Source organism: Coregonus lavaretus, assembly GCF_964263955.1.
Source record: "Coregonus lavaretus genome assembly, chromosome: 8".
Taxonomy (NCBI): Eukaryota; Metazoa; Chordata; class Actinopteri; order Salmoniformes; family Salmonidae; genus Coregonus; species Coregonus lavaretus.
Genome location: NC_139995.1, coordinates 41,272,402 through 41,298,180, shown reverse-complemented (window position 1 = coordinate 41,298,180; position 25,779 = coordinate 41,272,402). Strand labels below are relative to the sequence as shown.

The window sequence follows — 25,779 nt, the reverse complement described above, 5'->3', positions numbered from 1 at the left end:
GAGAAATTGTTTTATTTTCTTTCCCTCCTTCTCTCACAAGGTGACATGGAATGAATTGTCATATATTTGTTCAGAACCTGTAGGTGTTCCACACTGCATTGTACATGTAATTACAGTGCCTTCAGAAAGTATTCATACCCCTTGACCTATTCCATATTTTGTTGTGTTACAGCCTGAATTCAAAATTGATTAAATAAATAAAAAGTTTTACCATCTACACACAGTATCCCATAATGACAGAGTGAAAACATGTGTTTTGTCATTTTTGCTGATCTATTGAAAATGAAATACAGAAATATCTCATTTACGTAAGTATTCACACCCCTGAGTCAATACATGTTAGAATCACCTTTGGCAGCAATTACAGCTGTGAGTCTTTCTGGGTGAGTCTCTAAGAGCTTTACACACCTGGATTGTACAATATTTGCCCATTATTCTTTTTACAAGCTACCCATAACATGATGAAGCCACCACTATGCTTGAAGATACAGAGAGTGGTACTCAGTAATGTGTTTTATTGGATTTGCCCCAAACATAACACTTTGTATTCAGGACAAAAAGTGAATTGCTTTACCACATTTTTTGCAGTATTACTTTAGCGCCTTGTTGCAAACAGGATGCATGTTTTGGAATATTTTTTATGTTGTACAGGCTTCCTTCTTTTCACTCTGTCAATGAAGTTAGTATTGTGGAGTAACTACAATGTTGTTGATCCATCCTATTACAGCGATTAAACTCTGTAACTGTTTTAAAGTCACCATTGGCCTCATGGTGAAATCCCTGAGTGGTTTCTTTCCTCTCTGGCAACTGAGTTAGGAAGGACGCCTGTATCTTTGTAGTGACTGGGGGTATTGATACACAATTCATAACTTCACCATGCTCAAAGGGATATTCAATGTCTGCTTTTTTTTGTTTTTTACCCATCTACCAATAGGTGCCCTTCTTTGTGAGGCATTGGAAAACATCCCTGGTCTTTGTGGTTGAATCTTTGTTTGAAATTCACTGCTTGACAGAGGGACCTTACAGATAATTGTATGTGTGGGGTACATAAATCATATTAAACACTATTATTGCACACAGACTGAGTCCAGGCAACTTATTATATGACTTGTTAAGCACATTTTTACTCCTGGACTTATTTAGGCTTGCCATAACAAATACTTATGGACTGAAGACATTTCAGCTTTTCATTTTTTATTAATTTGCATACGTTTTGAAAAAATATAATTCCACGTTAACATTATGGGGTATTGTGTGTATGCCAGTGACAAAACATCTCAATTTAATCCATTTTAAATTCACACTGTAACACAACAAAATTCAAGGGGTGTGAATACTTTCTAAAGGCATCAATATGCATGACATGCTTATATCTTCTGGTATCAGCTATGATGATATGAAAAAGTGCTGGAATCATTTCATTTTTTTTTTTTTACAATTGGTCCCGCATTACGGGAGACTGGGGAGAGAACCAGATTACACAGGCATGTGTGCGTGTATGCATGCGCGCATAGCTGTGTGTGCGTGTGTGATAGGTGTGTTTATCAAGGTGGTTTTTGAGGTCACTCACTCAGAGCCTTGCATTGTTGTTGGTATGGAGGTGGGAGGAAGTGTTAGAGGCTATTAACATGTAGTGGATTTGTCTGTGGGTGACTTCCTGGTAAAGAGCATTGTCAGCAGATACAGTAACATTTCACAGGCTGCATCTGAAATGGCAACCTGTTCACTATATAATAAAGTGGTGTTCAGAACTACCCTACCTACACCAACTCGCCATACCAAGGTAATACAGAACAGACATGCAGCAGCAGAACAGCCACACACTGAAACTACACGTGTTCTGTGATGCAAGGGAAATGCTTTACAGTGCAGTAGCTTACCTGCAAGGTGAAACACAAGACGGGGAAACAACAACAAATCTAGTTGCATCCAAGTCCAGGGTAGCCCCACTCAAGAAAATGCTGCCACGACTGGCGCTCAAGGGAGCTGTGATTGGAGCGAGACTAGCAAACAACCTGATAACCACAGTGAACATGGAACAGAAACAGATCAAAATGTCGATAGACTCGATGATCGTACTGCATTGGATTTGCAGCTCAGCTCAGAAATGGAAACAGTTTGTCGCAAACAGAGTGATAGAGATCCAGTCCTTGACCAATCCAGAGTCATGGTCACATATTGAAGGGAAAACAAATCCAGCCGACCTCCCTACAAGAGGACAAACTGTTCGAAACTTGACACAGAGCCAGCTATGGTGGAATGGACCCAGCATTCTGACGTCACCCAATCAGTCAGAGGAGACTAATGATGACAAGGTTCCAAAAGATGTGAATACAGAACTCAAGTCCAGTCGCCAGGTCACTGTACAGCTCACAGCAAACATCACAGACGTCACTGAACCAGTGTTGGAGCTTCAAAGGTAAAGCAAACTGAATAGAGTGTTCAGTGACCACCTGGATAAAGAGATTCATAGCTAATGCTCGTACAAACATAAAGATGCAAGGTGAACTGACTACTGACGAACTGTCCGAGGCAGAAAAGTACTGGATCAAGGTACCACAACAACAACGTTTCAGTCAGGAGATCAAACAGGAAAAATCCTAAACAATGACTGTAAAATCAGAGAACTGATACCGTTCCTGGACGAACACGAACTACTCAGTGTAGGAGGAAGACTGCAACAGTCCAACTTCACATTCAGAGTGTCAGGAGGTGATGTGCATGCGGCGAGTGAAGTCAGACGCAGGACACAGAGAATCAGGTTGACTACTTTACTGAGCGATACGCACAAAACAAACGTCTCCAACACTGGAGGGAAAAACACCATATGCGTAATCCGAAGTAGTAGCTAGGCCGAACATCAACAAGACAATGAACAATAACACACAAAGCCCAGACGTAAAACAAGGGAACTTATATGCTACACAATCAACACTAATATGCAACAGGTGTACTAACTAGACAACACAAGACAAACACCGAAAACATCGATCGGCAGTAGCTAGTACTCCGGGGACGACGAACGCCGAATCCTGCCCGAGCAAGGAGGAGGAGCAGCCTCGGCAGAATCCGTGACACAGAGAGCAGCACCCATGGGTTCTGCCCAGCAAGCACAGATACTCAGAAATGCTGATACAGTACCATCATGAGAAGGTGATGCATTCTGGAGTGAGAGACACTCTAGTGCAAATCAGAGAGAGATACTGGTTCTTGCGTGCTTGACAGCAAGTCAAAAGCACAGTGGCAAGATGTATAGTCTGCAAGAGATTCAAGGCAAAGGCCGGACAGCAGGTCACTGCGCCTTTACCAAAAGACAGAATAACTGAATCCCCATAATTCGAATTCACAGGTGTGGATTTTGCAGGACTGCTCTACGTGAAAGAAAATGGTTCTGTGAAGAAGTCATACATTGCGCTGTTCACTTGTGCTGTAACCAGAGCAGTGCATTTGGAACTGGTCTCAGGTCAGTCAACAGAGACATTTCGGTTAGCTCTGAAAAGATTAATCTCAAGGAGAGGATTATGCAAGGTAATCTATTAGGACAATGCAAAAATGTTCAAGAGAGCTGATCAGGACTTGAAAGAGCTGTGAAAGGCAACTTATGTTTTTTTTCTCAGAAAGGGGCATCACCTGGAGGTTTATCGCTGAGTGAGCAGCCTGGTGGGGCAGATTCTAGGAAAGACTCGTCAGGTCAGTGAAAACATGCCTGAGAAAGGTTCTCGGGAGAGCTTCGCTCAACTTTGAAGAGATGTGCACAGTCCTGACAGAGGTTGACACTATCCTAAATTCTAGGCCTTTGACCTTCGTGCACAATGAAGTGAAGGAACAACAACTCCTTCCTGGTGGGTAAAAGACTGAAAGTGGGTGACGTTGCAGTCATCTGAGAAGATAACACACCCAGACAAATCTGGAATCTAGGGAAGATTGAGGAACTGTTTCCAGGCAGAGATGACGTAGTTAGGTCATGTGCAGTTCGTACTACCTCAGGGACTTTGTTGTGGAGACCTGTTCAGTTGATATACTGCTTAGAGATTTAGATTAACAGTTGTAACTTTAATGGGTTACAAAGTTAATGTTTACAGTTAATTCACTGAGATGTAGCTAAATATATTTTTCTTTTACAGTTATTTACATATGTACAAGAGTAATTGTATTAGAATTCATGTGATGGAGATTGAGAGAACTACAGTATGTACATATTTCTGTTGTACTGGTTAGTATTGGATTACGCAATTGACTGCAAGTACCAAAATGCCTTGTGACAGGAAGTAAGAACAAACAAATGAGAAAGCGCCAGTTATGTACAAGTGACAAGTGCTTATCCTGGCTTTTGCTAGCAACTTTCTTGTATTGTTTTGTAGAATCTAAAGTCGTAAAATGTAATGTGAACAAGTATTATTACTAAAATAAGCTTTCATCTTATAACCGACGTCCCGAGTCATTACTTTGAAGATAGTTATTCTCTAATGTGTGTGCAACCTTGAGCTATGATTTCTCAAACTACCTAATTTACTTCCCTTCATTCACATTTTAAGAGCTATTCAACCAACCTCCTGAATTCTGTATCCAGATCAAATTTTTTCCCAATTATCAGCTGTGTGTGAGATTATTGAAATATGATTTCAATGATAATCTGATTATGAAATGAAGGGGAATGACACATCTACATAAATCAAATTAAAAAAACTACCTGGGTATATTCTGCTCAGCCTCTGCTCAATAAATTCAGGAGCAAAGAACTACACTGAACAAAAATATAAATGCAAATAATACATGTAAAGTGTGTTTTGAGTTGAAATAAAAGATCCCAGACATTTTCCATACGCACAAAAAGCTTATTTCTCTCAAATGTTGTGCACAACTTTGTTTAAATCCACGTTAGTGAGCATTTTATCCTTTGTCAAGATAATCCATCCACCTGACAGGTGTGGCATATAAAGAAGCTGATTAAACAGCATGATCATTACACAGGTGCACTTTGTGCTGGGGACAATAAAAGGCCACTCTAAAATGTGCAGTTTTGTCACACAACACAATGCCACAGATGTCTCAAGTTTTGAGAGAGCATGCAATTGGCATGCTGACTGCAGGAATGTCCACCAGAGCTGTTGCCAGAGAACTAAATGTTCATTTCTCTACCATAAGGCACCTCCAACGTCGTTTTAGAGAATTTGGTAGTACGTCCAACTGGCTTCACAACCGCAGACCACGTGTAACCACGCCAGCCCAGGAAAAACTCATTCTGATTTGCTGGGCCTGGCTCCCCAGTGGATCGGCCTGGCTCCGAAGTGGGTGGACCTCCCAGGCCCACCCATGGCTGCGCACCTGTCCAGTCATGTGAAATCCATAGATTGGGGCCTAATTTATTTATTTAAATTGACTGGTTTCATTATATGAACTGTAACAGCAAAATCTTTCAAATTGTTGCATGTTGTGTTTATATTTTTGTTCAGTATATTTTCCCCAGTCTTGATCTAATGCTGAGGTTGTGAGGTGTTGTTATTTCAATGTTAAGCACTCCACTGATTCCTTCAGCACAGGTCTAGACTTCATTGGCACACAGATCGATAAGGTTTCATCAATAGACAGCCAGACACCATGCAGCCTCTCTCAGTCAATACAACTGTCTGACTGGAGTTCTTCACTCTTGTATTGTGTATGATATATACTGGCATGGTTTTGATTATGATGAACCAGGCAAAGCTCAGCACCATGGCCTTGGACAATGGATACACAGCACATATTGGCCATAGAGACTGTCAAAGAGAGTAAGATTGAGATAAAGAAAAAAAGTAAATATCTACATGATCTCATTGTCAAATCTGACATTGACTCACAGTGCACATACAGTATAATTACAATGACTCTCTGCATTTGATACGGTCATGCACATGCTTGTATGGTCCCATGGTAGAAGGCTGGATGGATTGAGAGTGTGTGTGTGTGTGTGTGTGTGTGTGTGTGTGTGTGTGTGTGTGTGTGTGTGTGTGTGTGTGTGCGTGTGTGCGTGCGCGTGCGCGTGCACGTGCACGTGTGTGTTCCAAAGGTAGAAGGCTGGATGGAGAGGAGAGGCCAATAGACAGGCTGGAGAAGCTCTCTTCTAATGTCATCTATAGTGGATCTGTAGCTGAGTCTCCTTCCCTCCTTCCTCTTCATCCCGTCTTCATGCTTGGCATGGCCCTCTGGGACATACAGATGGGCTTTCCATGTTGAAAAAATCATGACATACATGTGGATGAGTAAGAGCTGCCACTCGCCTGCATCCAGGCTGTCTCATGTACATATGTCCTCTATCTCAGCCCCCTCTCTGCTCCTATCTCCTCTGAAGGGGTGGCTTCTCAACAAACCGTCTCTCGTGGATGTACAGTGCCTTGCAAAAGTATTCATCCCCCTTGGCGTTTTTCCTATTTTGTTGCATTACAACCTGTAATTTAAATTGATTTTTATTTGGATTTCATGTAATGGACATACACAAAATAGTCCAGATTGGTGAAGTGAAATGAAGAAAAAAAACTTGTTTCATAAAATTCAAAAAAATAAATAACGGAAAAGTGGTGCGTGCATATCTATTCACCCCCTTTGCTATGAAGCCCCTAAATAAATCTGGTGCAACCAATTACCTTCAGAAGTCACATAATTAGTTAAATAAAGTCCACATGTGTGCAATCTAAGTGTCACATGATTTGTCACATGATCTCAGTATATATACACCTGTTCTGAAAGGGCCCAGAGTCTGCAACACCACTAAGCAAGGGGCAGCACCAAGCAAGCAGCACCATGAAAACCAAGGAGCTCTCAAAACAGGTCAGGGACAAAGTTGTGGAGAAGTACAGATCAGGGTTGGGTTATAAAAAAAGATCAGAAACTTTGTACATCCCATGGAGCACCATTAAATCCATTATGAAAAAATTGAAAGAATATGGCACCAAAACAAACATGCCAAGAGAGGGCCGCCCACCAAAACTCACGGACCAGGCAAGGATGCCATTAATCAGAGAGGCAACAAAGAGACTAAAGATAACCCTGAAAGAGCTGCAAAGCTCCACAGCGGAGATTGGAGTATCTGTCCATAGGACCACTTTAAGCCATACACTCCACAGAGCTGGGCTTTACGGAAGAGTGGCCAGAAAAAAAGCCATTGCTTAAAGAAAAAAATAAGCAAACACGTTTGGTGTTCGCCAAAAGCAATGTCGGAGACTCCCCAAATATATGGAAAAAGGTACTCTTGTCAGATGAGACTAAAATTGAGCTTTTTGGCCATCAAGGAAAACGCTATGTCTCGCGCAAACCCAACACCTCTCATCACCCCGAGAACACCATCCTCACAGTGAAGCATGGTGGTGGCAGCATCATGCTGTGGGGATGTTTTTCATCGGCAGGGACTGGGAAACTGATCAGAATTGAAGGAATGATGGATGGCGCTAACTACAGGGAAATTCTTGAGGAAAACCTGTTTCAGTCTTCCAGAGATAGTTATGCACGCTCAAGTTTTCAGTTTGTTTTGTCTTATTTCTTATTTGTTTCACAATAAAACATATTTTGCATCTTCAAAGTGGTAGGCATGTTGTGTAAATCAAATGATACAAACCCCCCAAAAATCAATTTTAATTCCAGGTTGTAAGGCAACAAAATAGGAAAAATGCCAAGTGGGGTGAATACTTTCTCAAGCCACTGTATAGATGGATGTATAGATGGATGTATAGATGGATGTGTAGATGGATGGATAGATGGATGGATGTATTGATGGACGTATGTATGTACACTATCAGTCAAAAGTTTGGACACACCTACTCATTCAAGGGTTCCTCTTTATTTTAAACATTTTTTACACATTGTAGAATAATAGTGAAGACATCAAAACTATGAAATAACACATATGGAATCATGTAGTGACCAAAAAAGTGTTAAACAAATCAAAATATATTTGAGATTTGAGATTCTTCAAATAGCCACCCTTTGCCTTGATGACAGCTTTGCACACTCTTGGCATTCTCTCAACCAGCTTAATGAGGAAGTCACCTGGAATGCATTTCAATGAACAGGTGTGCATTCTTAAAAGTTAATTTGTGGAATTTATTTATTATAGTTGCTTGGATTGGTTCCCTGTCTTTTTGGCAACTGTTTAAAGCACAAGAGTGTACAAGGCAGCATGGACTGACAATGACATCGACAGCTCTCATTATCTGACATTTTTATACATTATTCCACTGTACGTATCTGACTACACTGAGGCAGGTAGTCACACATGCATGGGTCTAACATCCTCCAACACTCTCAGACAGACAGTGAAGTGTCAGTTAGCTGTCACCAGCAGAAACTGAAAAAGGGATCAGGATACCACTGGGCCTCCTGTATCTCAGTTGGTAGAGCATGGTGCTTGCAACGCCAGGGTTGTGGGTTCGATTCCCACGGGGGGCCAGTATGGAAAATGTATGTGCTCACTAACTGTAAGTCGCTCTGGATAAGAGCATCTGCTAAAATGTAAAATGTATAGTGTGTGACAGTAACTGTCTGTGTATGCCTTTCTGTACTCACTTTACTCTTTATCTCTCTCTCTCTCCCTCTCTCTCTCCCTCTTTCTGTCTCTTTCCGAGGGACAACTATGAACACCTCAGCTGCCTTATCACGGTACCTTATCAGGTATTTCAATTGACCAATTCAATCTTAGTGTCCAAAAATCAAACTTTCAGCTACTTAACCTTTAATTGACCTAGTTTCTTTATTCAATTTGTACTTAAACTCTAATATGATCAGGATAGACTGTAGTATTGAGACAGAGAGTTTAAAATGCTAGCTGAGTGAATAGCATCCCCCTTACTGCTGCTTTAACGCTGGCCAGGCCTAAAGGGTGTTACATACTGTATTTGTTCATGTAAGAGTGTTCCATCATCACACCTCTGGCAACCTCCAGTTATTTCAGATATAAAATATTGATATGCAAATATGAAAATGAATGTGCAGAAGCTTATATATAGTCCCCGGTGTAGACTTTATATTACTATGTGTTGCAGCAAATATGTTTAAAATACCATTACTAACAAACTCCCTGGTTAGCTTTTAAGCTTAACTGATAGAATGTGAGTCTTTGCAGCTTATAAATCCATCATTGACATTGCAGTCCTTTAAGGGTTGAGAGTTCGATTTATAATTTGCTTCCCTATACATTCATGAGACTACATAGACAGAATTCACCAGAGACTGTTTGAGAGCTAAGAGTTCCAGTTATAGGCACAGTAATCCTTGTTAACCCAGAACTAAAGTCTCACGTAATTGGTCAGCTGTTCAATTAAGTTCTGTGTCCATACCTGTTAAGAGAAGAGATGAAGAGATGCTAGAATGAGGAGCTGAACCGGAATCCGGAATGTGGAGTTTTCCCCTCCCCTTCCGAAATTCGAAAGATTCTAACACCTACAAAATTGTGATTTGTTCAAATAACCTGTGACAAAAAACCCAAACCCCGGAACTACTGCTGCTCGTTATCCCACACATCCCATTCCTTCCCAACATATTCTATGGTACCTGTTATGTTTACGTAGCTCTGTCCACGAGAGATTATAGGTACAGGCATGATTCCATATACAAAGAAGACTACAGTTTCAGTTAAGATTTCTGTATCCCTATACGTAAAGAAGACAATGGAAAGGATGCATCTATACATCCATCTATACATCCATATATACATCCATCAATACATCGATCTATACATCCATCTATACATCCATCAATACATCCATCTATACATCCATATATACATCCATCCATACATCAATCTATACATACATACATACAGTCCCAGTCAAAGGTTTGGACACACCTACTCATTCAAGGGGTTTTCTTTATTTGTACTATTTTTTACATTGTAGAATAATAGTAAAGACATCAAAACTATGAAATAACTCATATGGAATCATTTAGTAACCAAAAAAGTTTTAAACAAATCAAAATATATATTATATTTTGAGATTCTTCAAATAGCCACCCTTTGCCTTGATTACAGCTTTGCACACTCTTGGCATTCTCTCAACCAGCTTCATGAGGTAGTCACCTGCAATGCATTTAGTTTAACAGGTGTGCCTTCTTAAAAGTTAATTTGTGGAATTTATTTCCTTCTTAATGCGTTTGAGCCAATCAGTTGTGTTGTGACAAGGTAGGGGGGGCATACAGAAGATAGCCCTATTTGGTAAAAGACCACGTCTGTATTATGTCAAGATCAGCTCAAATAAACAAAGAGAATCGACAGTCCAACATTACTTGAAGACATGAAGGTCAGTCAATACGGAGCATTTCAAGAACTTTTAAAGTTTCTTCAAGTGCAGTCGCAAAAACCATCAAGCGCTATGATGAAACTGGCTCTCATGAGGACCGCCATTGGAATGGAAGGCCCAGAGTTACCTCTGCTGCAGAGGATAAGTTCATTAGAGTTACCAGCCTCAGAAAGTACAGCCCAAATAAATCCTTCACAGAGTTCAAGTAACAGACACATCTCAACATCAACTGTTCAGAGGGAACTGTGTGAATTAGGCCTTCATGGTCGAATTGCTGCAAAGAAACCACTAATAAAGGACACCAATAAGCAGAGACCTGCTTGGGCCAAGAAACACGAGCAATGGACATTAGACCAGTGGAAATTTGTCCTTTGGTCTGGAGTCCAAATTTGAGATTTTCGGTTCAAACCGCCGTGTCTTTGTGAGACGAGGTGTGGGTGAACGGATGATCTCCGCATGTGTAGTTCCCACCGTAAAGCATGGAGGAGGAGGTGTTATGGTGTGGGGGTGCTTTGCTGTTGACACTGTCTGGGATTTATTTAGAATTCAAGGCACACTTAACCAGCATGGCTACCACAGAATTCTGCAGCGATACGCCATCCCATCTGGTTTGGGCTTAGTGGGACTATCATTTGTTTTTCAACAGGACAATGACCCAACACACCTCCAGGCTGATAAAGGGCTATTTTACCAAGAAGGATTGTGATGGAGTGCTGCATAAGATGACCTGGCCTCCACAATTCCCCGACCTCAACCCAATTGAGATGGTTTGGGATGAGTCGGACCGCAGAGTGAAGGAAAAGCAGCCAACAAGTGCTCAGCATATGTGGGAACTCCTTCAAGACTGTTGGAAAAGCATTCCCGAGTGGCGCAGTGGTCTAAGGCACTGCATCTCAGTGCTTGAGGAGTCACTACAGACCCCCTGGTTCGATTCCACGCTGTATCACAACCGGCCGTGATTGGGAGTCCCATAGGGCAGCGCACAATTGGCCCAGCGTCGTCCGGGTTTGGCCGGTGTAGGCTGTCATTGTAAATAAGAATTTGTTCTTAACTGACTTGCCTAGTTAAATAAAGGTAAAATAAATAAACATTCCAGGTGAAGCTGGTTGAGAGAATGCCAAGAGTGTGCAAAGCTGTCATCAAGGCAAAGGGTGGCTATTTGAAGAATCTTAAATATAAAATACATTTTGATTTGTTTAACACTTTTCTTCTTACTACATGATTCCATTGTTATTTCATAGTTTTGATGTCTTCACTATTATTCTACAATGTAAAAATAGTAAAAATAAAGAAAAACCCTTGAAGGAGTAGGTGTGCCTAAACCTTTGACTGGTAGTGTATATCAGTATGTATAGATGGATGGATGGATGGATGTATAGGTGGATGTACACTGCCGTTCAAAAGTTTGGGGTCACTTAGAAATGTCCTTGTTTTCCATGAAAACATACATGAAATTAGTTTGAATAGAAAATATAGCAAAATGAATAGGAAATGTAGTCATTGACAAGATTAGAAATAATGATTTTTAATTGAAATAATAATTGTGTCCTTCAAACTTTGCTTTCATCAAAGAATCCTCCATTTGCAGCAATTACAGCCTTGCAGACTGTTGGCATTCTAGTTGTCAATTTGTTGAGGTAATCTGAAGAGATTTCACCCCATGCTTCCTGAAGCACCCCCCACAAATTGGATTGGCTTGATGGGCACTTCTTACGTACCATACGGTCAAGCTGCTCCCACAACAGCTCTATATAGTTGAGATCCGGTGACTGTGCTGGCCACTCCATTATAGACAGAATACCTGCTGACTGCTTCTTCCCTAAATAGTTATTGCATAGTTTGGAGCTGTGCTTTGGGTCATTGTCCTGTTGTAGGAGGAAGTTGGCTCCAATCAAGTGCCGTCCGCAGGGTATGGCATGGCGTTGCAAAATGGAGTGATAGCCTTCCTTCTTCAAGATCCCTTTTACCCTGTACAAATCTCCCACTTTACCACCACCAAAGCCCCCTCAGACCATCACATTGCCTCCACCATGCTTGACAGATGGCAACAAGCACTCCTCCAGCGTCTTTTCATTTGGTCTGCATCTCACAGATGTTCTTCTTTGTGATCCGAACACCTCAAACTTTGATTTGTCTGTTCATAACACTTTTTTCCAATCTTCCTCTGTCCAGTGTCTGTGTTCTTTTGCCCATCTTAATCTTTCTTTTTATTGGCCAGTCTAAGATATGGCTTTTTCTTTGCAACTCTGCCTAAAAGGTCAGCATCCCGGAAATGCCTCTTGACTGTTGACGTTGAGACTGGTGCTTTGCGGGTACTATTTAATGAAGCTGCCAGTTGAGGACCTGTGAGGCGTCTTTCTCAAACTAGACACTCTAATGTATTTGTCCTCTTGCTCAGTTGCGCACCGGGGCCTCCCACTCCTCTTTCTATTCTGGTTAGAGCCAGTTTGCGCTGTTCTGTGAAGGGAGTAGTACACAGCGTTGTACGAGATCTTCAGTTTCTTGGCAATTTCTCGCATGGAATAGCCTTAATTTCTCAGAACAAGAATAGACTGACGAGTTTCAGAAGAAAGTTCTTTGTTTCTGGCCATTTTGAGCCTGTAATCGAACCCGCAATTGCTGATGCTCCAGATACTCAACTAGTCTCAAGAAGGCCAGTTTTATTGCTTCTTTAATCAGCACAACAGTTTTCAGCTGTGCTAACATAATTGAAAAAGGGTTTTCTAATTATCAATTAGCCTTTTAAAATGTTCAACTTGGATTAGCAAACACAACGTGCCATTGGAACACAGGACTGATGGTTGCTGATAATGGGTCTCTGTACACCTATGTGGATATTCCATACTAAATCAGCTGTTTCCAGCTACAATAGCAATTTACAACATTAACTATGTCTATACTGTATTTCTGATCAATTTGATGGTATTTTAATGGACAAAAAATTAGAATAACAACAAAAAAATCCAGAAAAACACATGTCAAAAATTTTATAAATTGATTTGCATTTTAATGAGGGAAATAAGTATTTGACCCCTCTGCAAAACATGACTTAGTACTTGGTGGCAAAACCCTTGTTGGCAATCACAGAGGTCAGACGTTTCTTGTAGTTGGCCATCAGGTTTACACACATCTCAGGAGGGATTTTGTTCCACTCCTCTTTGCAGATCTTCTCCAAGTCAATAAGGTTTCGAGGCTGACGTTTGGCAACTCGAACCTTCAGCTCCATCCACAGATTTTCTATGGGATTAAGGTCTGCAGTCTGGCTAGGCCACTCCAGGACCTTAATGTGCTTCTTCTTGAGCCACTCCTTTGTTGCCTTGGCCATGTGTTTTGGGTCATTATCATGCTGGAATACCCATCAACGACCCATTTTCAATGCCCTGGCTGAGGGAAGGAGGTTCTCACCCAAGATTTGACACAACACTTTCACCCAGTTCTCCTCTGAATCATTCAGATGTTCATTGGCAAACTTCAGACGGGCCTGTATATGTGCTTTCTTGAGCAGGGGGACCTTGCGGGCGCTGCAGGATTTCAGTCCTTCACGGCGTAGTGTGTTACCAAATGTTTTCTTGGTGACTATGGTCCCAGCTGCCTTGAGATCATTGACAAGATCCTCCCGCGTAGTTCTGGGCTGATTCCTCACCGTTCTCATGATCATTGCAACTCCACGAGGTGAGATCTTGCATGGAGCCCCAGGCCGAGGGAGATTGACAGTTCTTTTGTGTTTCTTCCATTTGCGAATAATCACACCAACTGTTGTCACCTTCTCACCAAGCTGCTTGGCGATGGTCTTGTAGCCCATTCCAGCCTTGTGTAGGTCTACAATCTTGTCCCTGACATCCTTGGAGAGCTCTTTGGTCTTGGCCATGGTGGAGAGTTTGGAATCTGATTGATTGATTGCTTCTCTGGACAGGTGTCTTTTATACAGGTAACAAACTGAGATTAGGAGCACTCCCTTTAAGAGTGTGCTCTTAATCTCAGCTTGTTTACCTGTATAAAAGACACCTGGGAGCCAGAAATCTTTCTGATTGAGAGGGGGTCAAATACTTATTTCCCTCATTAAAATGCAAATCAATTTATAACATTTTTGACATGCGTTTTTCTGAATTTTGTTGTTGTTATTCTGTCTCTCACTGTTCAAATAAACCTACCATTAAAATTATAGACTGATCATTTATTTGTCAGTGGGCAAACGTACAAAATCAGCAGGGGATCAAATACTTTTTTTCCCTCACTGTATATGGGTGTATATATGGATGTATTGAAGAATGCATAGATGGATGTATATATGGATGTATAGATGCATCCTTTCCATTGTCTTCTTTACGTATAGGGATACAGAAACCTTAACTGAAACTGTAGTCTTCTTTGTATATGGCATCATGCCTGTACCTATAATCTCTCGTGGACAGAGCTACGTAAACATAACTGGTACCATAGAATATGTTGGGAAGGAATGGGATGTGTGGGATAACGAGCAGCAGTAGTTCCGGGGTTTGGGTTTTTTGTCACAGGTTATTTGAACAAATCACAATTTTGCAGGTGTTAGCATCTTTCGAATTTCGGAAGGGGAGGGGAAAACTCCACATTCCGGATTCCGGTTCCGCTCCTCATTCTAGCATCTCTTCATCTCTTCTCTTAACAGGTATGGTGTCACGATCGTTGACTGAAGACAAGGACCAAGGCACAGCGTGATAAGCGTACATACTTTTATTTAACGTACTGAACGACAAAAACAACAAACAAACGATACGTGAAGTCCTGAGGTTATAACACAACAAACCTTTACGGATCAAGATCCCACAAAGACTAGTGCAAAACAGGCTGCCTTAGTATGGTCCCCAATCAGAGACAACGAGCTACAGCTGCCTCTGATTGGGAACCACCCTGGCCAACATAGATCAAACGATCTAGAACAAAAACATAGAAAAACTAAACATAGCAAATCCACACCCTGGCTCAACATTTAAGAGTCCCCAGAGCCAGGGCGTGACATATGGACACAGAACTTAATCGAACAGCTGACCAATTACGTGAGACTTTAGTTCTGGGTTAACAAGGATTACTGTACCTATAACTGGAACTTCTAGCTCTCAAACAGTCTCAGGTGAATTCTGTCTATGTAGTCTCATGTATGTATAGGGAAGCAATTTATAACTCAAACTCTCAACCCTTAAAGGACTGCAATGTCAATGATGGATTTATAAGCTGCAAAGACTCACATTCTATCAGTTAAGCTTAAAAGCTAACCAGGGAGTTTGTTAGTAATTATATTTTGAATCCAATTAGTTGGTTTTTTAAACATATATTTGCTGCAACACATATTTTCATATCAATATTTTATATCTGAAATAACTGGAGGTTGCCAGAGGTGTGATGATGGAACACTCTTACATGAACAAATACAGTATGTAACACCCTTTGGGCCTGGCCAGCGTTAAAGCAGCAGTAAGGGGGATGCTATTCACTCAGCTAGCATTTTAAACTCTCTGTCTCAATACTACAGTCTATCCTGATCATATTAGAGTTTAAGTACAAATTGAATAAAGAAACTAGGTCAATTAAAGGTTAAGTAGCTGAAAGTTTGATTTCTGCACACTAAGATTTAATTGGTAAATTGAAACCGTGATAAGGGTCTAAGGCAGCTGAGGTGTTCCTAGTTGTCCCTCGGAAAGAGACAGAAAGAGGAATAGAGAGAGAGATAAAGAGAGAGCGATAAAGAGTAAAGGAGGTACTCCTGAGTGGCGCAGTGGTCTAAGGCACTGCATCGCAGTGCTAACTGTGCCACTAGATCCTGGTTCGAATCCAGGTTCTGTCGCAGCCGGCCGCGACCGGGAGACTCATGGGCGGCGCACAATTCGTCCAGGGTAGGGGAGGGAATGGCCGGCAGGGATGTAGCTCCGTTGATAGAGCATGGCGTTTGCAACGCCAGGGTTGTGGGTTCGATTCCCACGGGGGGCCAGTATAAAAAAATATGTATTCACTAACTGTAAGTCGCTCTGGATAAGAGCGTCTGCTAAGTGACTAAAATGTAAATGTGAAAATGAGAAAGGGAGAGTAAAGTGAGTACAGAAAGGCATACACAGACAGTTACTGTCACACACTCCAGTGGTATCCTGATCCCTTTTTCAGTTTCTGCTGGTGACAGCTAACTGACACTTCACTGTCTGTCTGAGAGTGGTGGAGGATGTGAGACCCATGCATGTGTGACTACCTGCCTCAGTGTAGTCGGATACATACAGTGGAATAATGTATAAAAATGTCAGATAATGAGAGATGTCATTGTCGGTCCATGCTGCCTTGTACTCTCTTGTGCTTAAAACGGTTGCAAAGACAGGGAACCAATCCAACTAACTATAATGAATGTTTGCTACTGTATCTAATGTATTGATAGAAATTGCCAATGAATACTAACATTCATTTATTCACGTTAACAAGACCTTCAAATATGTGTTTTATTTAGTGCTCTATTAATGATATGTTATAGTTTAATGCTCTCAGTGGATTCATATTTCAGTCCACCTTCTGTTCCGCGCTATATGTGTACAATAGTGTACAGAAGGAGGACATGGAATGGACTGCTGTTGTCCAGAGGGAGCATTGCACTACGCCTGCGTAAATACATAATATTTACTCAATTTCTCCTCTGGAACCAGTAGTGTGCCTGCTGTTCCCCCAGGCCTGTGGTCTACAGGATGTTTTAAATGGAACTGTCAGAGTGGGTTAAGCACAAGACTGTTCTGAGATCAGGGTTAATGTCAGTCAACTCCATCGAGGTAGGAAGAGAGCCCATCCTCTATCTTTGCCATTATCACATCGGTGACAACATGGACAGCCCAATGAGGTTTTTGTGGGAAGTGCGCCCTCTATCCAACTCTATGGTCAGTTTATAGAGAAACCCTCTAGGGAGGCACACTCCACAGAGAATGTTAGTGTTGCACTCACCATACTGACTGATCTCTGCTCTCTCCAGCTTGTCTTATGTCCATCCACTTTGATGCACTGATGTTTATTTATGCAACAGTGTCCTTGAGATGAAATACCCCAGATATATGGAGGACAAAATCTCTCAATCAGCTGTAAGCCCCCAGATGCCATCCATAGGACTGTAGGAATGTTGACTACAGTGTAGGTAGGCAATAAGCAGTACATTTATTTTGAAGCTATTGTTTTGTTTTTATTTAATTGTTTTGTTAGTCTTTTTGTTCTTTCTATTCCTGACACAAATGGGAAGACTTGTTTGTAGGAGTATACTCTGCTCATTAGCATATTATCCTCCTGAGACCCAGAAAAAAAACGTGTTTGGGGTGGAAAAAAAAAATCTACCCACATTTTTGGGGGGAATAAATATTTTGTATAATGTTTTATTGTATGTGCACTGTAGTGGAAATAAGGAATCGGTTTATAGTAAATATTAACAACTTTACAGTAGGTTAAAAAAACCAGTTAGCACATCCTGATGTTCATTACAAAAGGACATGTATTGTTGTCCAGAGGGAGCATTGCACTACACCTGTCTAAATACAGTACATAATATTTACTCAATTTCTGTCTCTCTCTCTCTCTCTCTCTCTCTCTCTCTCTCTCTCTCTCTCTCTCTCACACACACACACTCTCATACACACACACATACACACACACACATATACACCCTCTCTCTTTACTGTATCACCCATTTCTCCCCATATGACCCCTGTTTTTTCCCCTTCTTCTTTTAATTATGTTTTATTGTATGTGCACTGTAGTGGTCATAAGGAATCGGTTTATAGTAAATATGAACAATTTAACTTTACAGTAAATGGTTACAGTAGGTTAAAAAAAACAGTTAGCACATCCTAATGTCCACTACAAAGGACATTAAGAAGCTCTTATAAAAAATATTACACTGCCCTGAAAACTCACTACACTATTCCTGAGATATTTACTTACTACAAGGAATTTGAATATCAAACTCACAAAAATTATAATTACACAATTACACACACTCACCTTCTTCTACGATAAAATGTGCTAATTGTGTTTGGCAGCCGTTTTGAAAAACCAGGAAGAGAAAGTTATCCAGGTCACACCCCCACACATGTGATATCATTGAAAAGCCCAGAATGTCCTCTCAAAGGTACAACAGGACTTAACATAGAGGCATGTATGGGCCTCAAAGATACAGACCAAAACCCAATGTCCATTAGAGTGGACAAAAATGAATTGCTGGGTCTCACATGAGGATATACTCTAGGCCTATCTGGTTGACGAGAGCACAATGACCACCATATCACATCACATAACCAAGCCACACATGGGCCATATGTGCTCAGAATAAGTAATCAGTTCAGAGTCAGTGTTGTATAGTCATAGAGCATCAAAAAAGCCACATACAGTGTCTTCAGAAAGTATTAATACCCCTTGACTTATTCCACATTTTGTTGTGTTACAGCCTGAATTCTAAATGGATTAAATATATTTTTTCCCTCACCAATCTACACACAATACCCACTAATCACAAAGTGAAAACATGTTTTTAGACATTTTTGTGAATTTATTGAAAATGAAATACAGAAATATGTAATTTACATAAGTATTCACACCCCTGAGTCAATACTTTGGCAGTGATTACAGCTGTGAGTCTTTCTGGGTGAGTCTCTAAGAGCTTTCCACACCTGGATTGTGCAACATTTTCCCATTATTCTTTTAAAACTTCTTCAAGCTCTGTCAAACTGGTTATTGATAGTTGATAGACAACCATTTCAGATCTTGCAATAGATTTTCAAGTAGATTTAAGTCACTGTCTTCTTGGTAAGCAATTTCAGTGTAGATTTAGCCTTGTGTTTTAGGTTATTGTCCTGCTAAAAGGTGAATTCCTCTCCCAGTGTCTGGTGGAAAGCAGACTGAACCAGGTTTTCCTCTAGGATTTTGCCTGTGCTTAGCTCCATTCGGTTTATTTTTTATCCTGAAAAACTCCCCAGTCCTTAATGATTACACGCATACCCATAACATGATGCAGCCACCACTTTGCTTGAAAATATGGTGAATGGTACTCAGTAATGTGTCGTATTGAATTTGCCCCAAACATAACACTTTGTATTCAGGACAAAAAGTGAATTGCTTTGCCACATTTTTTGTAGTTTTATGTTAGTGCATTGTTGCAAGCAGGATGCATGTTTTGGAATATTTTTATTCTGTACAGGCTTCTTTCTTTCCACTTTGTCAATTAGGTTAGTATTGTGGAGTAACTACAATGATGTTGATCCAGCCTCAGTTTTCTCTTATCACAGCCATTAAACTCTGTAACTGTTTTAAAGTCACCATTGGCCTCATGGTGAAATCCCTGAGTGGTTGCCCTCCTCTCCCTCAACTGAGTTAGGAAGGGTGCCTGTATCTTTGTAGTGGCTGGGTATATTGATACACCACCCAAAGTGTATTAATAACTTCACTATCCTCAAAGGGATAAAAAAAAAGTTACCCATCGACCAATAGGTGCCCTTCTTTTGCGAGACATTGAAAGACCTTTGTGGTTGAATCTGTGTTTAAAATTCACTACTCGACTGAGGGACCTTACAGATAATATCTATGTATGGAGTACAGAGATGAGATAGTCACTCAAAAACCATGTTGAACACTATTATTGCACACAGAGTGAGTCCATGAAACTTATTATGTGACTTGTTAAGCAAATGTTTACTCCTGAACTTATTTAGACTTGCCATAACAAAGGGTGGAATACTTATTGACTGAAGACATTTTGACTTTTCATTTGTAATTAATTTGTGTGAAAATAAAAAATTTGAAAAACATAATTCCACTTTGACATTATGGGTATTGTGTGTAGGCCAGTGACAGAATAACTCAATTGAATCCATTTTAAATTCATGCTGTAACACAACAACATGTGCTCAGTACGTGCTCAGAAGAACATACAGCTGAAGCCCGGCATGGGGTGTCTCACAACACATGCTACACAGAGTATTATACAGTATAGTGTAGGCTATTCTTCACAGAATGCAAAACATTGTGGGTGTATTAATGATGTGCAAGAAGTATCAAATACTGGATTAATTTCCTCATATAAAGATAGATATCAGTCTCATAATATTCTTATGTACTGGCCGAAAAACTATAGGGATGCTGGCCACTACTTAGTAAACGAAAAAGTTAGAAAAATGAATCTTGGGGCTTCCTTTTCCCATCAAGTCACTATTATATTGTCATGTGTTGTGAAGGGAAGGCTGGTGAAATAATGAACATCTGAAAGTGGATTAGTGTGAAAGAGAGAGGAGGAGTTAAATGAGCTCCATGGGAATGGTAGGGCTGTAGAAGCCCCAAGGCATCCTGATGTGCTAGAGGGAGAAGGTGATCGTTACAGTGGTGTTACAAGAACACACATGGGCATACACACACACAAATGCTTGAGCGCGCACACACACACACACGTTTGTTTTACTATCTTTGTGGGGACCAAACAATTGATTCCCATTCAAAATCCTATTTCCCTAGCCCCTAAACCTAACCCTAAATTTAACACCAAACCCCTAACCCTAAACCTAACCCTAACTCCTAACCCCTAACCCTAACCCTAAACCTAACCCATAAGCCTAAAATAGCCATTTTCCTTGTGGGGACCGGTGAAATGTTTTACTTGGGAGGACTTCTGGACCCCACAAGGATAGTAAAACTAAAAAGACACAAACACACACGCACACTAATCGATGTTGACTATTCATTCAACATGTTCTGCTTTCCACAGAGGTACAATATAATACGGTTCCATTCAATGATGTGATTAGGCCTATGTCCCTCTCAGCAACATCCGCTTTCAATAGCTCCCACGTGGTAGATCAATAGATGATGTCTGAGTTATTTGGGGCATAATAATCTTATGGTGTCGAAATATCAACGGTAGATTCCAAAACACACACACACACACCTCAGTCTGCCTGTCTGGCGGCGTTAGTGAGTCTGGCCTGGACTAGACAGCTTTAAGCTGCTGGGTAAAACAAGCGTCTAAAGTTCTTATCTCAAAGTACTGGTTGTTATCACATAATTTAACAGATATGGTTGTTATCCATTTCTTCCATCTGTATTGGGATGGGTGGCTCTTGCTGCAGGTAATGTGGATAACTGACATTGTAGACAGGGTTGGCGATAGTGTTAGATTGTGTGAGACGTGAAAGGGGCATTGGCTGGTGACTTCTCTCTATCTACAATGTCAAACTGATAGACAAAAATTGAAGTTTTAGAGTCAATTCTACGCATTTTGCCATGGGCCCTAGCGGTCGCTTATGTTGCTTATACCTGGAACCGGCCCTGTAGACAGCAGAAGCTTTTCTAAAGAGAATCCACCGAGGTACAGAGATACAGTAGAGATATACATTTTTGGACTGGTGATGCAGAGATATAGAGATAGACAGTTTTGGACAGCAGAAGATTTTCTTAAGAGGGTCCTCTGAGGTGTAGAGATATTAAAGATATCTGCTAGGCTGCTAACCCAAATGGCACTGTAGTAACTAAATAATGATGCTATTTATGCTGTGAGAACAAGGAATCCGCTGACACTGTACTTTGATTTCAGCGTCAATTTACAGACTTCTGCAGACATCTGGAGAACAACGGCCCAATCTCTTAATATGTTGTTACTCTCCGTCCTTTGTTTCAATCATGGTATTTATATCCTATGCCCTATGTAACATAATATGGGTGTTTTCCCATAAACCAATCCCAGGAGGCCACCTAACAGACTTCCTCTAACACACCATTTGCAAACATCAACAAAGTCATAAACTGTTTAGACACTACAGCACCCTATTCCCTATATAGTGCACTACTTTTGACCAGAGCCACTATATAAGGAATAAGGTGCCATTTTGGAAGCAGCCATAGACACCTTTGGACTGGGGCTGCGGAGCTGATATCACTCCCTGATAAATTAGCTCTGAAAACAGAGAGAATGGTGTGCTGCATTTGTTTTGTTAGTTTAATTGTAAAATATGTGTGCCGGTTGAGATCACCTAACCCAAGGCGGGCACTGTGTATCATATGTATCACCTACAACCATACAGAGGCTGCAGCCATTGTCACTGTGGGAGTCATTTAAATGATAAATATGGTGATCATAGTCAATGTGAATTTCACATGAGGAAATAGCTCTCTTGCGGTGTTTTGCACATATAAGTGTAGGTGGTCAATGTCTGGGACTAGCTGACATAGTTTATACCTCTCTCTCTCTCTCTCTCTCTCTCTCTCTCTCTCTCTCTCTCTCTCTCTCTCTCTCTCTCTCTCTCTCTCTCTCTCTCTCTCTCTCTCTCTCTCTCTCTCTCTCTTTCTCTCTCTCCCTCCCTCCCTCTCTTTCTCTCTCTCTCTCTCTCTCTCTCCCTCCCTCCCTCCCTCTCTTTCTCTATCTCTCTCTCTCTCTCTCTCTCTCTCCCTCCCTCCCTCTCTTTCTCTCTCGCTCCCCTCCCACTCCCTCTCTCCCTACATCCCTCCCTTTCTTTCTTTCTTTCTTTCTTTCTTTCTTTCTTTCTTTCTTTCTTTCTTTCTTTCTTTCTTTCTTTCTTTCTTTCTTTCTTTCTTTCTTTCTTTCTTTCTTTCTTTCTTTCTTTCTTTCTTTCCCTCCCTCCCTCCCTCGCTCCCTCCCTCTCCCTCTCTACCTCCTTCCCTCTGCAGGTGGCCAACCTCCTCCGCCTCTTCCAGATCCCTCAGATCAGCTATGCCTCCACCAGCGCCAAGCTCAGTGACAAGTCTCGCTACGACTACTTCGCCCGCACCGTGCCACCTGATTTCTACCAGGCCAAGGCCATCGCCGAGATCCTGCGCTACTTCAACTGGACCTACGTGTCCACCGTGGCATCTGAGGGAGACTACGGCGAGACGGGCATCGATGCCTTCCAGCAGGAGGCCCGCGCCCGCCAGATCTGCATCGCCACCTCGGCTAAGGTCTGCCGGTTGTTGTTTGTTTGTTTGGTTATTGTTGTTGTTGTTGTTGTTGTTGTTGTTGTTGTTGCCCCTGTCACAGCTAAATAATTAATATAGTGTAAATGATTCAGTAGTGTCTTATTGTAACATGCAATGATTATAAGCTGGTGCATAATTAATTTGGTGGTCAAACAGGTGAGCCGCTCGATGAACCGGTTCAGCTATGACCAGGTGATCCGCTCGCTGCAGCAGAAGTCCAACGCCAAGGTGGTCATCCTGTTCACACGCAGTGAGGATGCCAGGGAGCTGCTGGTGGCCGCCGCCCGCATGAACAGCACCTTCACCTGGGTGGCCAGTGATGGCTGGGGGGCGCAGGTAGGGTCTGGGAGTCCATTCAAAAATAGTTGATACCCGATTCACTGACAATTAAGGAACCAATTCCTGTATAATAATCGATTCCCGTAATTTTACTGCTGTTTTCGTTAAAATGTCATGTTTTGTGATTGTGATTTTTGGTAACTGCACATGTAAGTTAAGTAAGAAATGTTATATTTTCATTCCAATTAGTGATAAAATGTGGATGATTTTCAGGAGAGCGTGGTGAGGGGAAGCGAGATGGCAGCCGAGGGGGCCTTCACCATCGAGCTGGCCTCCTACCCCATCCGGGAGTTTGCAGACTACTTCACCAAGCTGAACCCCTACACCAATACACGGAACCCCTGGTTCAGAGAATTCTGGGAGCACCGCTTCGACTGCAGTCTCACAGAGCCTGGTTGTAGTGAACACAGTCTGCGGGATGGCAAGTTTGAGCAGGAGTCCAAGATCATGTTTGTAGTGAACGCGGTGTATGCCATGGCTCATGCCCTGCATAATATGAGGCAGGCGGTGTGCCCACCCAATGCCACCAAGATTTGTGATGCCATGAAGCCAGGCACTGGGAAGAGGTTCTATAGAGACTTCATCCTCAAGGCCAAGTTTGATGGTGAGTGAAGCAGTCTTAACAATAGAAATAGAACTCCCAGAAGGGGCCATCCCCATTCTAGTAAATGTTCCATGATGTGTGGGCCGGCAGCCATATCGAGTGCACCCAATTCTGTGGGTAATCTAATTCAATTGCTATGGCCTTAACAGCCATATAAGGTCAGGTGACTTGATTACTGTCTATATCACAATGTTAGCCTATACTTCGTTCACCACACAGGTTTAGATATACAATAGAATGAAACTGTATCTTTGCCACTCATAATTTACATTTTAGTCATTTAGCAGATGCTCTTATCCAGAGCAACTTACAGGTAGTGAGTGCATACATTTTCATACTGGCCCCCCGTGGGAAACGAACCCACAACCCTGGCGTTGCAAGCGCCATGCTCTACCAACTGAGCTACAGGGGACCTGTCTATGAAATGTTCTATTCTTACATTTCTTATTTTCCATGTAATAACACACAGAACGTAAACGCTCTGCAAGCAGCTCAGAATCACATAGTAATCATATTATTCCCCTGAGCTTCTCCTAGAATGATGTCTAAATATAATTGAGTATTAAATGTTTTATTTAATCATGAATATTGGCAAATTGGGGCAATTTGAAACAAATGCTAATATGGATTGAGCGTGAGATTGGTTTCTCAGTTTATGTTATGTCCCTGTGGAGTTGAGAAAGGTTTGGTGATGATTCAATTTGCAGTGATAAAACATAAATTAATCAAATCAAATCAAATTTTATTGGTCACATGCGCCGAATACAACAGGTGCAGACATTACAGTGAAATGCTTACTTACAGCCCTTAACCAACAGTGCATTTATTTTAAACAAAAAAGTAAGAATAAAACAACAACAAAAAAGTGTTGAGAAAAAAAGAGCAGAAGTAAAATAAAGTGACAGTAGGGAGGCTATATATACAGTAAAATAAAGTGACAGTAGGGAGGCTATATATACAGGGGGGTACCGTTGCATAGTCAATGTGCGGGGGCACCGGCTAGTTGAGGTAGTTGAGGTAATATGTACATGTGGGTAGAGTTAAAGTGACTATGCATAAATACTTAACAGAGTAGCAGCAGCGTAAAAAGGATGGGGTGGGGGGGCAGTGCAAATAGTCCGGGTAGCCATGATTAGCTGTTCAGGAGTCTTATGGCTTGGGGGTAGAAGCTGTTGAGAAGTCTTTTGGACCTAGACTTGGCACTCCGGTACCGCTTGCCGTGCGGTAGCAGAGAGAACAGTCTATGACTAGGGTGGCTGGAGTCTTTGACAATTTTGAGGGCCTTCCTCTGACACCGCCTGGTATAGAGGTCCTGGATGGCAGGGAGCTTTGCCCCAGTGATGTACTGGGCCGTACGCACTACCCTCTGTAGTGCCTTGCGGTCAGAGGCCAAGCAGTTGCCATACCAGGCGGTGATGCAACCAGTCAGGATGCTCTCGATGGTGCAGCTGTAGAATTTTTTGAGGATCTGAGGACCCATGCCAAATCTTTTTAGTCTCCTGAGGGGGAATAGGCTTTGTCGTGCCCTCTTCACGACTGTCTTGGTGTGTTTGGACCATGATAGTTCGTTGGTGATGTGGACACCAAGGAACTTGAAGCTCTCAACCTGTTCCACTACAGCCCCGTCGA

At 41.6% G+C, this 25,779-nt stretch overlaps 1 protein-coding gene across 3 annotated transcripts in view; it reads left to right on the top strand.

Moving 5' to 3' along the window:
• LOC311133908 (metabotropic glutamate receptor 2-like) overlaps positions 1 to 25,779 on the top strand; it is a gene marked incomplete at both ends in the record, with an annotated part of 64,330 nt that overhangs the window by 19,946 nt on the left and 18,605 nt on the right. For all 3 annotated transcript variants that reach the window (XM_084167521.1, XM_084167520.1, XM_084167522.1), the window contains 3 exons: positions 22,920 to 23,189; positions 23,364 to 23,543; positions 23,760 to 24,150. In XM_084167521.1, the coding sequence (XP_084023647.1) occupies positions 22,920 to 23,189; positions 23,364 to 23,543; positions 23,760 to 24,150 (841 nt within the window). The remainder of the gene's footprint in view (positions 1 to 22,919; positions 23,190 to 23,363; positions 23,544 to 23,759; positions 24,151 to 25,779) is intronic.